At 35.7% G+C, this 16,444-nt stretch overlaps 2 protein-coding genes and 1 non-coding gene across 3 annotated transcripts in view; 2 read left to right on the top strand and 1 right to left on the bottom strand.

Moving 5' to 3' along the window:
• Positions 1–16,444, top strand: part of LOC144374356 (uncharacterized) — a 234,268-nt gene that overhangs the window by 97,751 nt on the left and 120,073 nt on the right. The gene's annotated exons all lie outside the window — the stretch shown is intronic.
• The window catches only part of LOC144374355 (transport and Golgi organization protein 1 homolog), a 79,223-nt gene that overhangs the window by 43,438 nt on the left and 19,341 nt on the right, over positions 1–16,444 (top strand). Inside the window, exon 6 of the mRNA XM_078037209.1 lies at positions 460–605. Within this exon, the coding sequence (XP_077893335.1) occupies positions 460–605 (146 nt within the window). The remainder of the gene's footprint in view (positions 1–459; positions 606–16,444) is intronic.
• On the bottom strand, positions 3,630–3,736 carry LOC144374368 (U6 spliceosomal RNA). The gene has a single exon (XR_013433802.1). It is a non-coding gene; the product is annotated as a U6 spliceosomal RNA (small nuclear RNA).

Genomic DNA, 16,444 nt, shown 5'->3' on the forward strand with positions numbered 1-16,444 from the left:
TGAGTATCTCTGCCAGGTGCCAGATACTATGTTAAGCCTTGGCCCATTCCACCTGCAAATCTGCAAACCAAGACTCCCTCTCTTTCAGCTTTCCTAAAATTTTAAACACAAAGTTTCACCAGCACTAAATCCATGTTTTTTGAATGTGACCCTGTCTATATATCTCTGGTTTTAAAAATTTTCCTTGAGTAAATATTGTTTTGGTAGCAGTTGTATGGCCATGGAAGTAGTGAAGAGTAGACTGGAGATTGTTCATTTTATAATTGAAGGGTTTGACAGCTCTAATTAGGATTTTGAAGTTTTCTTCTCTGTTGTGTTAATTGTCTTTAAGAGAGCCACATATTCCAGGCACTGTGACTCATATATTTAGTGAAACACTCGATGAATATTGAAACTGAAGAGAGACAATTCTTATTCTATAGCATAAAATAAAATAGCAATTTCCCCTTTCAATTTTAGAGCTACTTATAACAGAAGGTACTCCTGTTGATGCTGCTGATACAGAAAACCAACTAGAGATAAAGGTCGAAGAGCCAGCAGATGCCACCCTTTTGGACAACATACTTTTCTTGTTATATTCATTCTTGCTTTATTTGTCTAAGATGGTAAGTTTGACATAGTTTCTTCAATTAGAATGTTGATTATTTATTAGTTTTTAAGTGGCTTCTGGTCATGAAGTGAAAAACTTAAAATATCTTTATGAAAATGACTCTTGACCCTTTGAGTACATAGCTCCTGAAACAAAAGCCATAGGGGTGTGGCTTTAATGGTTACTTGGTTTAGCACATGAGGAAGATTTGCTGTCTACCAAGGCTAGACATTTACACACCTGTAAAAACTTGGTTCTTCCCCTCAGAACCCTTCATTCTGGCAGGGAGATAACAGCATTCACTTGAAACACAGTAAGATAATGGCAGAAAGAGAGGTATTTATTCGATGGTAGAACATTATTGTCCATAAATGCATTTATTATGGTTGGAAGGGTGATAAGTAAGGTCAGAAAGTGGTTGAGATGTGTTTGAAGCACAGGCAAAGGGCAAACAGGAGTCTGACATGTGGTTTGTTGTTGATTAGACAGGCTGGGGTGGTGGGGGAAGCTGGCAGTCAGAAGAAATGTGTTCAGAGAAATGGAAACATGAAGAAAGGATATTTGGGGAGGGCAGGAGAATGTGAATAGTTGGTGTTGTAAAGTGTGAAGTTGGAGGGGGATGGGCCTGTTGGAGAGGCCAGCAAATCTTAAAGGAAGTCATGAGCCAAAGTAGCATTAGACCATTAATAGTGGGGATCCTTAGAAAGTTTTAAGAATGAAAGGAATTAGGTTAGATCTGTTTCTTAGAAAGAGTCACTTAAGGCTGATCTTTCTAAAGAAAATCATGATCCAAATAAGACATTTAATCTGTCTAGAAGCTTATCTAAGCATTTTAGGACTTACCTCCCCCCTATTGGTATTTGTTGATATTGGACGTATAGAGTTTAATTATAGGAATGAGAAAGCTTTTAGAGGTTGGAGGATAAGATGGTCCTAGGGCCATTGTGACAGTAATCCTCCTCAACTGAAGTTGTTTCCTGTAGGTTGTATTATTTCAAGGCTTGTGTAAGAAAGATGATGTTGTTGTTTTCCTTGTAAAATGTATAGATTTTGAAGCCAGGTAGATCTGGTTTCAAATCCCAAGGTTATCATTTAGAAGTTTGGGCAAATAACTAAACTTTTGAAAAAAGTTTTCCTCATCTGAAAAATGTAGATAATGCTTACTCCAATCATAAGAATTAAATGATTTGACAAGGTAAAATGTCTGGTGAGGTGTCTGGCATTTTGAAGGGTTTTACCCCTACACATGCCCTAATTCTCATGTAGACAGTCAGAAGGTGGTATAAAGACAATGAATACCTGGGGAGGAAAGACCACCAGGGTGGAAAAGATGTGGTGGGGAGAAACCATTTTTCAGTTGGCTCCATGTTTGTTCATGATGGTGGCAGCCACCTGGGTAAGGGGTATATACGAGCCAGGCAGTTAGAATAATTATATTTCCAGTGATTAAAGCAGTCTTCCACAGTCATAATTTGATTATCAGAATGAATCAGCATCACTTGGAAAGTTAACAGCCTCATGATATGGGAAGGATTTCTTTATTCATATTTTTAGGTATGCACAGAGCCCTCCTCTAGGTCTAGGTCAGGGGACATGAATGTGGTGCAGGTATGGTCAGTGATTGTACGGTGATAGGTAAGACATAGACGTGAGTGGCAAAGAAGAGGCACAACGTTAGGAGACTGATTTGAGAGGAGATTTCAAAGAGGCATTTTGATGGCCCAGTATGTACAGGACATTGTGCGAGGACTAAAAGAGTCTAACAGGTGTAAGGCATGATTGTGATTTTTGAAAGCCTTAAGAAAAGGACTTAACAAATATATGCAAAAATTATGAACAAGTCAATGTAAAATCTTAAACAAGTAGTATGATATCTGATAGGACTGGAGAATAATAGGCTCTGATGTGTTTGGGAGATGTGCACCAATCAGATTCATTGATCAATGGAATCTTAGCAGAATCTTAGTGTTAGAAGAAACCTTGGAAGGCTGTTAGTCTAGTTTCTCACTCATTGCTGTTATTTTCTTTACTGTGGCCCTGACGAATAGTTATGAGGCCTGTACACCAGTATTTCCTAGCATGAGTCACTCTCTTACAAGGCTATATGTTCTTCTGTTGTCTAGTTCATCCTTGTATTGACTCCAAATTTTCCTCCACATGATTTCCTCTATAAAATTGAATACTTTTCTACATAGAAATCCTTTAAATATTTGAAGTTATATCTTAATTTAAAAATTATTTTTAGTATTTTTATCATGGAAACTTTCAAATAAGAGCAGAGAGAATAGTAGGGGACTATAGGTAACCATAACATACTGTATATTTTAGAATACTAGAAGAAACGATTGTGAAAGTTTTACCATAAAGAAATGATGTTTGAGGAGGTAGATATATTTAACTGATTTAAACTTTACATAGTGTATACATGCATCAAAATGTCATGTTACCTAATTCAATAATTATAATGTTTGTTTCTATGTACTAGTTAAAAAATAAATTTAATTAGAAAAGCTTTAAAGAAAAGCATAGAGAATAGTATAATGAACCCACGGGCCATCACACAACTTAACAGTAATTCCTTGATAGCCAATATCAGTGAGTTTTTTAAATTTGTTCTAATTGGTTATACATGATAGCAGAATGCATTTCAATTCATTGTATATAAATGGAACAAAACTTTTCCTAGTTGTACACAACACGTGTAGTCCTATATGTACCTCGGGTAATGAGGTTCATCTCATTCCACCATCTTTCCTATCCCTCTGCCCCCTCACCTGTCCTACCTCCCCTTTGCCCAAAGTTCCTCCATTCTTTCTATGCCCCTTACCACCCACCTCACCCCCATTATGGGTCAGCATCCACTTTCAGAGAGAACATACAGCTTTTGGTTTTGGGGATTGGCTTACTTCCCTTAACCTGATATTCCCATTCACCCGCAGATGCCATAATTTTTTTCTCTTTTAATGCTATAAGTAATATTCCATTTCATATATGTACCACAGTTTCTTTATCCATTCATCTGCTGAAGGGTTGGTTCCACAAAACTATGGAATGCTTCACAAATGTGGGTGTCATCCTTGCTCGGGGACTATGCTAATTTTTTCTGTATTGTTCCAATTTTAGTATATGTGCTGCCAAAGCAAGCACACTCTGACTTTTAACAAATGTAGATACCCAGGTAAAAACTACCATAATCAAGATATAGAACAGTTTTTTTTTCACTAGAAAAGGGGTTTCCTTGGGATCCTTCCCAGTGAGTGCCTTCACCACCTGTTCCAGGCAACCATTGATAACTTTTTTTTTAAACTATAGATTCATTTTTCCTACAGTACTGTTTCATATATATGCCACTATAAGTGGACTCATATCTAGGAGTGCAATTGCCTCCTACGTTTAATGTATGTTTTTGTCTTATGTGATACTGTCAAGCCATGCTAAAAAATGACCACAATCATTTTATACTTCCACCAGCAATTTAGGAGACTTCCACTTGACTTCATCTTCACTAGCACTTGGGCCATTCTAGTGGGTATGTCTTTGTGAGTTTATTTCCTGATAATTAATGATATTGAGTGAACTTTTTTTTTCTTTTGAGATAGGGTCTCACTAACTTCCTTAGGCCCTTGATAAGTTGCCAGCCTCACACTTGGGATCTTCCTGCCTCAACTTGGGATTGATTGCTGGGATTACAGATATGTGCCATGATGCCAGGATCAAATACTTCTTCATGAGCTTGTTGACCATACTGTTTTTGTACGTCAACTCTCTCTGGCTAGCTGGAATCCAGACTTCTCCCAGCTCAGTGCCAACTGTGGGATTGGTTAGCTTATAGTTGTTCTTGGCCCTCACAGGTACTGCTTAGAATGTAGCCCCAAACTGAAGACCACCTCCATGCAGATTTCTGGAACTCTTTTTCTTTGTGGCTCCCATGTTTCTGGTAGTTTTCTCTACATATTTTTGGCTGCTTAATCTCCTGGAACTCTGGTCTCTCTCTCCTCAGTGAGACTGTTGTGCCCCATTTGTGTTCCCATTTTCAAACTGAGGTCTAGAGGGTGCCTCCAGGTAGAATGCTCACCTATTTGTTCTCCTGCTCTTAGGGGTGACAGTTGCATGTTCCTTGTGGCTTTCTATCTGAAAAATAGCTCTTTAAAAATCTTTTTTGACTGGGCATGATGGCACATGCCTTAATCCTAGTGGCTCGGGAGGCTGAAACAGGAGGATCACAAGTTCAAAGCCAAAAGTGAGGTGCTAAGTAACTCAGTGAGACCCTGTCTCTAAATAAAATACAAAATGGGGCTGAGACTGGGGATGTGGCTCAGTGATCAAGTGCTCCTGAGTTCAATCCCTGGTACCAATATATATATTCCTACTTTCTGGTTGCGTTCAGTGGGAGAACAAGTCTCATATAAGTTACTCTCTATTGATTTCTCCTTTTGTTGTAACTTTTTGCAATAATTGAAAAAAATATGTTTGTGGGACTTCTAGGATATATTGTAGTTTGGGTGAATAAATGACATCCCCCTGGTACAACAATTTAACCTGTTTTCTCTATTGCCTTTTTTTTTTTGGTGGTGCTGGGGATTGAACCTCGGGCTCCATGCATTCTAGGCAAGTGCTGAGCTAACAACCTCAGCCTCTCTCTGTTGCTTTATATTTCTTGGAAATTGGTAGTCAGGTTTAGGTTCAATTCTGTTTCTTATGAAAATTTAATAGGAAATATTGCATTGACATCTGCATGTCCTCTCCTTTGATGTTGACTACTAGTCAACAGTGACCTTGGTGAGATTTGCTAATATATTACAGATTGCAAAATAGCAATGGTCTGAATTGCTGGGATTTTTCTTTCTTCATTTAAAGGCTGGGATGCCTATACAAATACAAATTTATGATTGATTATTCTTTCTTTTTTTTTGGTACTGGGGATTAAACTCAGGGGCACTTGGCTAGTGAGCCATATCCTCAGCCCTATTTTGTATTTTATTTATATACAGGGTCTCACTGAGTTGCTTTAGCAATTCACTTTTGCTGAGGCTGACTTTGAACTTGCTATCTTCCTCCTCAGCCTCCCAAGCTACTGGGATTGCAAGTGTGTGCCACAGCGCCTGGCTATGATTGATTATTCTTTACACAGATATTCAGTTTGTATAGTTAAGGCAGGAGATAAACATTTGATTCCTTTTCTTCATTTAAACACTTTTCAGAATAGTAGGGTATTATTCTAGCATTATCAAATGATACCCAAAGGGGCTTTTGAAATCTTTTTAACTTTTATTTAAGAGTCAATATGATGTCATGCATTTAAAAATATTTGGTGTGTTTAATCCAGTTAGGAATAGTAATTGTTCTTATCTGATGCTCAATTTCTCTCCCTTTTGCCTTGTAGAAGCCTATTTATCTTGGCTCCTGGGACCCTTTGCCACCACCTAGTGGTCATTGTTACCTGTTTCCCTTGCTTTTGAACTATGAGATGTTCCAAGTTCATCTTAAACATTCCCTGTCCAGACCTTGAAGGAACTATTTCTCTAAAAGAACTTTGGTTTCTTTCAATAGGAAATGATATCTAGAGGCTACATTCCAAGTACTAGGATTGCTTATTGCTCAAATTGACTGTCATTTGTAAGCCTTTTTAGTGAACAAAGCTCAGAAATATGTGGGGATTTTTGATCATGTCATTTAGATAATTCCCATGAAAATTCAGGATGTTAGAGAGATTTTACTTCACTTCATCTATCTTAGATTTGTGTTTTCTTTCTCTGATGTTGGAGTTCCAGTTTTCAATGACATAAATATAATTGTTTACAGTCTTGTGCCACTTAATGACATTTTGGTCATTAGTGCATAATAATGGAGCTAAAAAATTCTTGACACCTAGTATTTTTAATCTTTTTTGTGTTTTGATATGTTTAGATATATAAACATTTACAATGTTACAATTGTCTACAGAATTCAGTATAATAATATCTTATAGGTTTTTATCCCCAAAGCGATGATATATCATATATGAATACCTACGTGTGGAAATGGCTATATTTTCTAGGTTTGTATAAGTATACTCAATGATGTTTACACACTGAAATTGCCTAAGATGTGTTTCTCAGAATTTATTCCCATTATTAAGCAACACACGACTATATTTATGTTGTTTAAAATACTTTCAGGAATGTATTCCTGAAATGAGATGAAATTCTCTTGTCTTTAAGCTATATCCCACTAAGGTATGTTTGAAATAATTCATTTCTGTGGTTTGTCACCAACATGATATCACAGGTTGTTTCATTTTTGCTTTCAATATTTAGGTGTTAATTTTTAAAGATTTTTTTATTTATTTTACAATTATTTAAATATTTAGAAGAGCCAAAGTTAATTTGTGAAAATAAGTTGTTTCTGTTTTCTGGTACTGGTGATTGAACCCAGGGCTCCTATCCACTGAGCCACATACCTAGGCTCTTTATTTTTTATTTAGAGATAGTTCTCACTAAGTTGCGTAGGGACTTGCTAAGTTGCTGAGGCTAGCTTTGAACTTGTGATTCTCCTGCCTGATTTTGAAAGAACTCTAGCTTTTGTCCCAGTTCTGTCTACCCTGATATTACTCTCTTTTATAATTAACTTTTAAAATTTATTTCATTATGCATTCTGCTATTAAAAAATAAGCAAATGAGAAAAGGGATATGCAGCTCAGTGGTAGAACACTTGCCTACCACACATGAGGCCATGTGTTCAATCCCCAGCACCATAAAAAGAAAAAGAAAAGCAAATGATTTTTACATCTAGCTATGATAGCTTTATATAGGTACTGGCTTCACCTTCCCAACTGAAACAACTAAAATAAATATGAAAAAAACCCACAAACATATAAAATTTTAAGATCCAGTAACATTGAAGATCAAGCAACAAAGAATGATTCTGGAAACATAAAGAACAAATGCTATGAGCTCTTTAGTTGCCCCAGCTTTTACTATGTTAAGAGATTCCCAAGCCATGACAAAGAAGGGGAAGTCAGGCAGAACCAGAGGATACCATGAATTGAGAGATGGTGCTGAGATTCCAGGAAAACCGAAGTGACTAGAATTCACAGGGTGGAGTACCAAAAGAAGGTTGCTACATTGAGAGACAATTCTGGAAATCTGTGAAAGGCTCTCTGAGTGTTCAGCAGGGTATTGATCTGCACATAAGTGTGATGAAACTGCTTAGCAAGTCAGAGAAACCATCTTAAGTGATTAGAAGGAACAGGTCTTAACACAGGGACCAGAATAGCACCTGGAAAAAACTATCTAAGGAAGTTGGGTAGAATAATCAGAAGGGTGTTACCTCGGACTATTACAATTTATGTCATACCTAACAAATATTCAGACCCAAGAGAATCAAATTGTTTCCAGTAATTTAATTGTATACGAAATATTAAGAATAGTAATTCGTAATGTATGGCATCGAATCAAAGCTTACCAGGCATGCAAAGAAGCAAGAAAAATACAATCCACAATGATGAGGAGAAGAATCATCCAATCAAAGCCAACTGAGAACTATCGGAGATGTTAGAATGAGGTAATGGCATTTTTTAAAAAGTCATTACTACTATATTTCGTGTGTTAAAAAGGTAAAAAGAGATATAGAAGATATATTTTAAGAAAATCAGACTTCTAGAGTTGAAAATATATGATAAACACAGTGGATGGGATTAATGCCAGAATAAGCATTGTGATGAAATTGTTAGTGAACTTGAGGACATAGCAGGAGAAGTACCCCAAATGAAACAGGGAAAATTTCTTCTGTTAAAGAAAAGTGAACCAGAGCATCAGTGAGCTGTGGGACAGTTTCAAGTTGAGCTATGAGAGGTATTCAGAAAAATATTTTAAGAAATGATGGCCAAAAATTTGTGAAAACTGTACATCTGCAGATCCAAGATATTAAATGGGACTACAGTACAAAAAGCATGAATAAAGCTATATCAAGGTATATTATATCATAAATTGCTCAAAACCAGTGATAAAGAGCAATCTTAGCAGTTAGAGAAGACATTTATGTAGAGAAGAACTAAGGATGACATCAGATTTCTTGTCAGAAATTAGGCATAAGAGAATATAGTGGAGTGATACCTTTAATATATTTGAAGAGTAATAATGTTGGCCGATAATATCATGCCCAGTGAAATATCTTTCTAAAATGAAGACTTGTACTGACATACAAGCTGAAAGAATTCACCTACACTTGCACCAAGACAGCAGATGGAAATAATGGAATAAAGGAGTAAAGAACACTGAAAATGGTGACTGTGTGCATAAATATTTAAAATAATTTTTCTTATTTGAACATTTTAAAAAGCCATTGACTGTTTAAAGACAAATATCAGTGTAGTATGGGACTTAGAAAACATGTAAAGTAAAATACATGACAACAGTATAAATCTCAGAAGGGTAGTAACTATTGTAACGTTCTTATTGAATATGTGAAGTAATATAGTATCATCTGAAGGTAGATTGTGACAAATTAAAGATGTATATTCTAAACCCTGAAGCACTAAGATTAGAAAACAGAGTTATAGCTTAATAAGCCAATAGAGGAATCACTAAAAATACCGATAGTGGTATTTCTGCAAAAGAAGACAGAAAGAAAAGAAAAAGAACAAAGAACAGAAGGAACAAATAGAAGATTATATTAAGCTTACACCTATGCACGGCAGTAATCCTATTAAGTGGAAAGTATCTAAATACATCAGTTAAAAACAGAGATTGTCATATTGCCTAAAGAAGCAAGACCCAAATAGATGTCTAAGGGAATAACACTGTAAATAGAAAGACACAAAGAAGTCAAAATTAAAATGATTGAACAAGGTATCTCATGTTAAACACTAGTCAAAGGAAATCTGGAGTAGCTACATTAAACCAAAAGAGGTTGTGGGGCAAAATATATCATCAGGACTAAAGAAAGTTATTTCCTAATGATAAACGAATCAGTCAAGATTATATAATAAACCTAAATGCTTGTACTTTTAATATTAGAACTTCAAAATACATGAAGTATCAAAATTGATAGAATTATGAGGAAAATGATAAATCCTATAGATTACATTTAGAGATTTCAATATCCTCTCCTCAGCAATTGGCAGAAAATGAAAAATAAAAGTAAGGTTGTAGAAAGTGTGAATGACATAATCAATCCATCCATTTGAAATTAATTGACATTTATAGAAAACCCCCAAGGAGCTTACTGCACATGGAACATTTACCAAGATAAACTATATTCTGGATCTTAAAAAAATTATCAGTAAATATAAAAGTATTCAAAGTCAAGCAAAGCTTATTCTCTGAACACAATAAAATGAGAAATCAATAATGGAAAAATCTGGAAAATTCTCAAATATTTGAAAACTTAAGTGCCAGGCTGCTATCTGCTATCTATCTATATCTATATGTATATCTGTATCTATCTATCATATATATATATATATATAGGTATAAATGGACAACACAGTACATTTATTTTTTATGTGGTGTTGGGGATCGAACCCAGTGCCTCACACATGTGAGGCAAGCACTTTACCACTGAGCTACAACCTTAGCCCCCACTGCTAAATAATTTTTGAGTCAAATAAATCAGAGAAGAAATTCATATTTTGAGTTGAATAAAACTGAAAACAACATATCCATTTGTGCAATGTCACTAAAGTGTTATTGGAAAATTTATAGCACTACCAGGCCCAAGATAGCTTTATTAAAAAATAAGTCTCCAGTCATTGACTTAGTTCCTACTATGAGAAACTAGAAAAGGAAAAATAAGTTAATCTCCAAGTAAGCAAGAAAAAAAGATATAATAAAGACCATAAGTCAGTAAAATTTTAAAAAAGGGAAAATAAGAGAAAATCAATGAAACCCAAAGCTAGTTCTTTAAGATGAATAAAATTGATCAACATCTAGTGAGGGAAATAAAAGAGGAGACACGGGTTACCAATATTCGCAATCAGAGAAGGGATATCACAGATTTCACAGATACTAGACTGATAATGGGGATATTATGAACAGTTTATGTTAATTAACTTGACAATTTAGATGAAATGAAGAAATTCTATTTAAGCCACAAATTGCAAAAGTTCACTCAAGAAAAACAGACAATTTCATAAACCTTGTTGACTATTAAAGAAATTGAAGGTATAGGTAAAAACCTTTCTACAAAGAAAAAAATATAAGACCAAGATAGCTTTATTGGTGATCCAATTAAACCTGTAAGGAAGAAATGATACTAATTCCTAATAGTAGTAGTAATACTAAACCCTTGTAGAATATTAAAGCAAGGAAATATTTCTCCTATGAATCCAGTGTTATCACTACACCAAACCAAGACAAAGATATAATAAGAAAAGAAAACCACATACCTCTCATGGGATCTCCAATGAATCTGTACAGAAATTCTAAACAAAAATTTAAGTCAAATACAACAATATGTAAAAGGAAAATACATCATAGACAAAAACTAGACGGATGATGGGGATTTATGTCAAGAATCCAAAATTTATTTAACATTTGAAAATCAATGAAATTTACCACATTGATGTACCTAAAAGCACAATCTTTGTGTTTAGCTCGAGAGATACAAAACAAGCATTTAAAAAATATAGCAGAGGGGGGAAATGTTGGGGAGTAATATTGGCCAAATTATATTGTTATTTTGTGTGCATGTACAAGTAGGTGACAATAAATCGCATCAACATGTAAAAAAATCAGCCCTGATTATTATTTAAAAAAATTTTTTAGATGTTGATTAACTTTTATTTTATTCACTTATTTATATGCGGTGCTGAGATTTGAACCCATTGCCTCACACATACTAGGCAAGTGCTCTACCACTGAGTATCAACCCCAGCCCCTCAGCATTGATTATTGATGTAGAAAAACAAACAACAAACTAGGAATAGAAGGGAGCTTAAAACATCCTCTGAAAAAATGCAGCTAACCTCATACTTAATGGTTGATAATTGAATACTTTTCCCCAAGATCAGAAACCAAACAGAGATGTCTACTCTCATTACATCTATTCAGCATTGTACTGGGGTGCAGTAAGGAAATAGCTAGTATACTAAGGCAAGAAAAAGAAATAAAATGCACTCAGATTGGAAAGGAAGAAATAAAATTCTCTTTCTTTTCAGATAACATGAATATATATAGATACAATCTGGTATGATCTAGAAAAAAGCTATTGTAAGGTTGACAGATAAAATTTACATCTAAAAGCAATTATATTTTCTATATATTAACAATGAATAATTAGAAATTGAAATTTTAAAGATTTCCATGTACAATAGAATAAAAATATGAAGTATTTAAACATAAACGTGGCAAAAACTAAAATGTATATATTAAAAACTATAAAATATTGCTGATAGAATTTAAAGAGAACCTAAATAGAGAGATATACCTAATTTATGAGTCAGAAGACTAAGGTGTCCATTCATCCCAGTTTAATCACCAGAGTCAACATTATTCCAATCAAAATCCCTGCAGAGTTTTGTAGAAAATGACAAGCTGATTGCAACGTGGCTTCAAGACTTAATCTAGGGCTGGGGATGTAGCTCAGTGGTAGAGGACTTGCCTAGCATATGCAAGGTCCTGTGTTCAATCCCTAGTACCATACGAAGAGGAAAAAAAATATTCTAAAGCTACAGTAATCAGGATTGCAGACAAAACATATTGAAACAGAGCCAAGAATTCAGAGATAGATACACAATATATATGGCAACAGTCATTGACAAAGATGGAAAGACAAGTAGAGAATGGAAAGTTTTTTCAGCAAATGGTACTGAAATTACTGCATATTTATATGCAAAATATTGATCCATGCCTTGCATTAGACACCTGAATTAACTCACAGACTTAAATATTAAACTCAAAACTACAAAACCTCTAGGAAAAAAAATAAGAGAAAAATTTTTGTTGAACTTAGGTTTGGCAAAGATTTCTTAAATTTGACAACAAAAGCATTAAAAAGGATTTGACAATGTGGGATTCATCAAACTAAAACCTCTGTAATTCAAAATACTCTTTGAAGTCAATGAAATAGACAAAACACAAGCTGGGAGGAAATTACTCTAAAGCATTTATCAAGACTTGCATCAAGGATATATGAAGAACTCTTAGAACGCATTAGAAAAAAATATAGTCCTGTAAAATAACACTTCATCAAAGAAGATAAACAGATAGTAAATACATTAAAAATGCTTGACATAATTATCAGGGAAATGCAATTTTGAAGCATAAGAGTTACCACTACACACTTATTAAATATCTAATATTAAAGACAATTGTGCTGAGTGGTTGGAGAAGAGATGGAGGAACTGGATGGGTACACATCTGGTGGGGATATAAAGTGGTAGAATCACCTTCTTAAAAAGGTAAACATACACCAGTCATATCCAACCATTCTTTTCCAAAGAAAAGATAAGTTATAAAGCAATAGGAGGAATTTTATATCAGTGTTCTTGGCTATTTTATTTGTAAAAGCCCCAAACTGGAAAAAAATCCAAATGTCTATCAATAGATGATAGACAAATTGTGGTATGTACATGTAATGAAATGCTACTCAGCAATAAAAATAGATGATAGATAAACTGATGTAGATGAATCTCAAATTATGCTGAATAAGAGAAGCCATAGAAAATACAATATATTATCCCATACACATAAAACTTGAGGAATACAAAGCAATCTATTAAGATAAGATATTTTGCTGGAGGAATGGGAAAGTGGGGGACAAGAAAGAAGGGTGACAAAGGGCAAAATTACCTAGAGAATGAGAATATTTTTGGAAGTAAAGGATGTGTATATTATCTTGATTATAATGGTGATTTCATAATTTCATGTTAAAATTCATCAAATTGCACACTTTAAATACATGTAATTTATTGCATGTCAGTTTTACCTCAAAGCTATAAGAAATAATATATTCATCTTTTTTCACTTTCTAAGATACAAATAGTATTCTATAAATATTTTTCTCTACTTTATTTTTAAAAAATGTATTCCGGAAACCAGCTCTTAGCAGTATTTAAAATTATTTTCTTTCTTCTTTGGTTTATTCAACAACTTTCATTGATGACGGTTGTTTCAGCCTTTTGTGACCATCTTGTATTGTTATAATTAATACTTGAATAACATAGTTTTGTAAATACAAGTTTTAAACATTTGTTGTTGTATTCCCAGTATCTTTAGAAATTAGGGCTGGTGGACTATAGCTCAGCAGTAGAGCACTTGCCCAAGATACCCTTCCCCAGCACTGAAAAAGTTAAAAAAAAAGTGGGATTGTTGAGTTAATAGGTAAATATATAAGCAGTTTTGGGAGATGTTGCCAAATCTCATTCATAAGGGTTGTATCATTTTGTATACTTATTAGCAGTGTCTGAGAATTTGTATTCCCCCACATTCTCTCACCTACTGATTATGTTGTCAAACGTTTGGATCTTGCCAATGCAAGTGAGAAATGGTGTCTTGGTGTGGTTTAATTTGTATTTTGTTCATTATGAGCTAAGCAGAGCATGTTTCCATATGTTATAGCTATTTGCATTTCTTTTCCTGAGATCTGTTTATTTCTTCAGCCCATTTTTGTATAGGTTTGCTGGCCATTTTATTTATAATGTTCTTTATATTTCAGGAACATGATTCTTTGGACAATAATATGTTGCAAATATTTTTTCTCAGTTTGTCATTGTCAAACTGCGTGTGTGTGTGTGTGTGTGTGTGTGTGTGTGTGTGTGTGTAGCAGGTTTAGATACAGCCAGGAAAGATTTTTTCAATGAGGCAGGTTTTGCCCACTCATAATACATAGAAAATTTCACTTAATATTTTCTAGTACTTGTTTATTTTCTATTTTTACATTCATGTTTCTTATCCATTTGTAGTTTATCTTTTGAATAAGTAGAGAAAAATCCAATTTTATAATTTTTCATGTGGTAACGCTACTTATTAGAAAGTCTATTTTCCCCAAACTAACTTTTATTGTACCCCAAATGTCCAGTTGGTTCTGTTTCTGGATTCTCTATTCTGTCCCACAGTCTCTATGTATTCCTGGGCTTGGACGAGGGTACATGAATTAATTATATAGTCTGCCCTCCCTGTACCCTTCATTGCTCTTCTTTTTCAGTGCTTTCCTGCTTATTCTTGTTCTTTTGAATTGACTATATTCAACTTGACGACAGATTTTTAAAGATCCACAGATGTTCATTTCCTCCCCAAGTTAAATGTCCCCAGTTTCTTCAATTTTTAGCACGTGCTTTTTGGGCTATTCATGATTCTGTTCTTTTCCACAAGTCATGCAACCCTAAAATGTGGCATCCAGAAATGAAGCCACCAGCGTGTGGTGATAATGACATGATTCCTTAGGGTTAGGCTTTTTTAAAAAGAGTGTCATCCACAATTGGAGAAAGTAACAGGACTAGAGTGAGCAGGGAAGGAAAGCCCAGTCCGAGCAGTAGTTCTTTAGAAGGGAGCAGGAGAAGCTTCTCCTCTTCTGTCTGCACTTTTGGGGGCAGGTAGGTACCTGGTGTCTCAACACGTTGACAAAAGGGTTTTGCTCTGGGAGGGGCTGGGAGGCCTGACTTTCTCCTTTTTCCTAGTCTCTGCCTATAATCCCCTTCTGCTAGTTTCCCTGGCTTCCTCCAGGGCCTTCTAAATCACCAATCCTCTCCAAGTTCCGGGGACAGGTGAGCCTCTTTCCTTCTGGAGTCCTTTCATTTGGACTCTTCCACTTGGCTCTACTGGCGCTGTCCCCCGCTGGGCTCCGCAGTTGGTTCTTCCCGCTCCCCGCCACGCCCCTCAGCATCCTCTGTCTGCTCACTGCAGTCCACCCAGGGGCTTCCTCTGATGACTGGTTTTACGTGCCTTGGGCGGAAAGCGCCTGTGGTGGAGGAAGGCAAAGTTCACTCCCAGTACCCGCCCCCTGCGCTGGGTCCTACTGAAGTAGGAAATGGTGAAAGAGAGGGTCCTGTGCTGTTCTGCAGGGAAGCGTCGCTTCCACTCAGCCGTCCCTACACCATGGACTCAGTACCTGCCACTGTGCCTTCTGTCACTGTTTCCCTGGGGGACCCAGAGCTCCTGGGACCCCCTGTCGGGTGGCTGAGTTCTGGCGGAGTGGGTGCACTGACTGTCGTGGCGACGGAGAAATGGAGTGTGTCAGGCCCAAGGCAGGCAGGACGTGACTGTATGGTTAAGCGAGGCCGGTGAGAGTGTACTTGAGCTTTCCCCACTTGCACTTTTTTTTTGACGGAATAGAGGTGACAACCTCATGGTATGTTCTGAAATGCAGCCAACAATCCAAACAGCTAATGTTACTACAGGTTTTTTCCCTAAGGAGACTGCTGGGGAATTGGGCCCAAGTGACAGTTATCTCGTATTACGTGTAGAGGGCGGTGAAAACAGGGAAGAGTTGGCAGGTGTTTACTGCACTGCCTTTGAGCAACCATTTAAAATTAGGCTCTGAATTTTATAGAAGGATGTTAAATTCAGAGAAGTTTATCCAAGCCAGTTTTCAAGAGTTGTCTAAAATTATATGTCACGTATCTGTATATAAGAGTGGAATGGAAGTAAGATTTAAAATCTTACACATATATCGTCATTGTTTTTATTTGTTGCCATAAAATTAATTAGTTCTTTCATGTATTTAAGTTTTGTCTTAAATGAATATTTTAAATTATAAAAACCAGGTTATCTAAGAGAAAAGAATGATCCAGAGGGATTCTAGCCAGGTGTTAGACTATGTGATGATATAGGGCCTGTTACAAACTGGAAATGTATGCTCAATTTGAAGTATTTAGATTCGGGCTGGGGTTGTGGCTCAGTAGAGCGCTTGCCTAGCATACATGAGGCACTGGGTTCG

Source organism: Ictidomys tridecemlineatus, unplaced genomic scaffold (genome assembly GCF_052094955.1).
Source record: "Ictidomys tridecemlineatus isolate mIctTri1 unplaced genomic scaffold, mIctTri1.hap1 Scaffold_66, whole genome shotgun sequence".
Lineage (NCBI taxonomy): Eukaryota > Metazoa > Chordata > Mammalia > Rodentia > Sciuridae > Ictidomys > Ictidomys tridecemlineatus.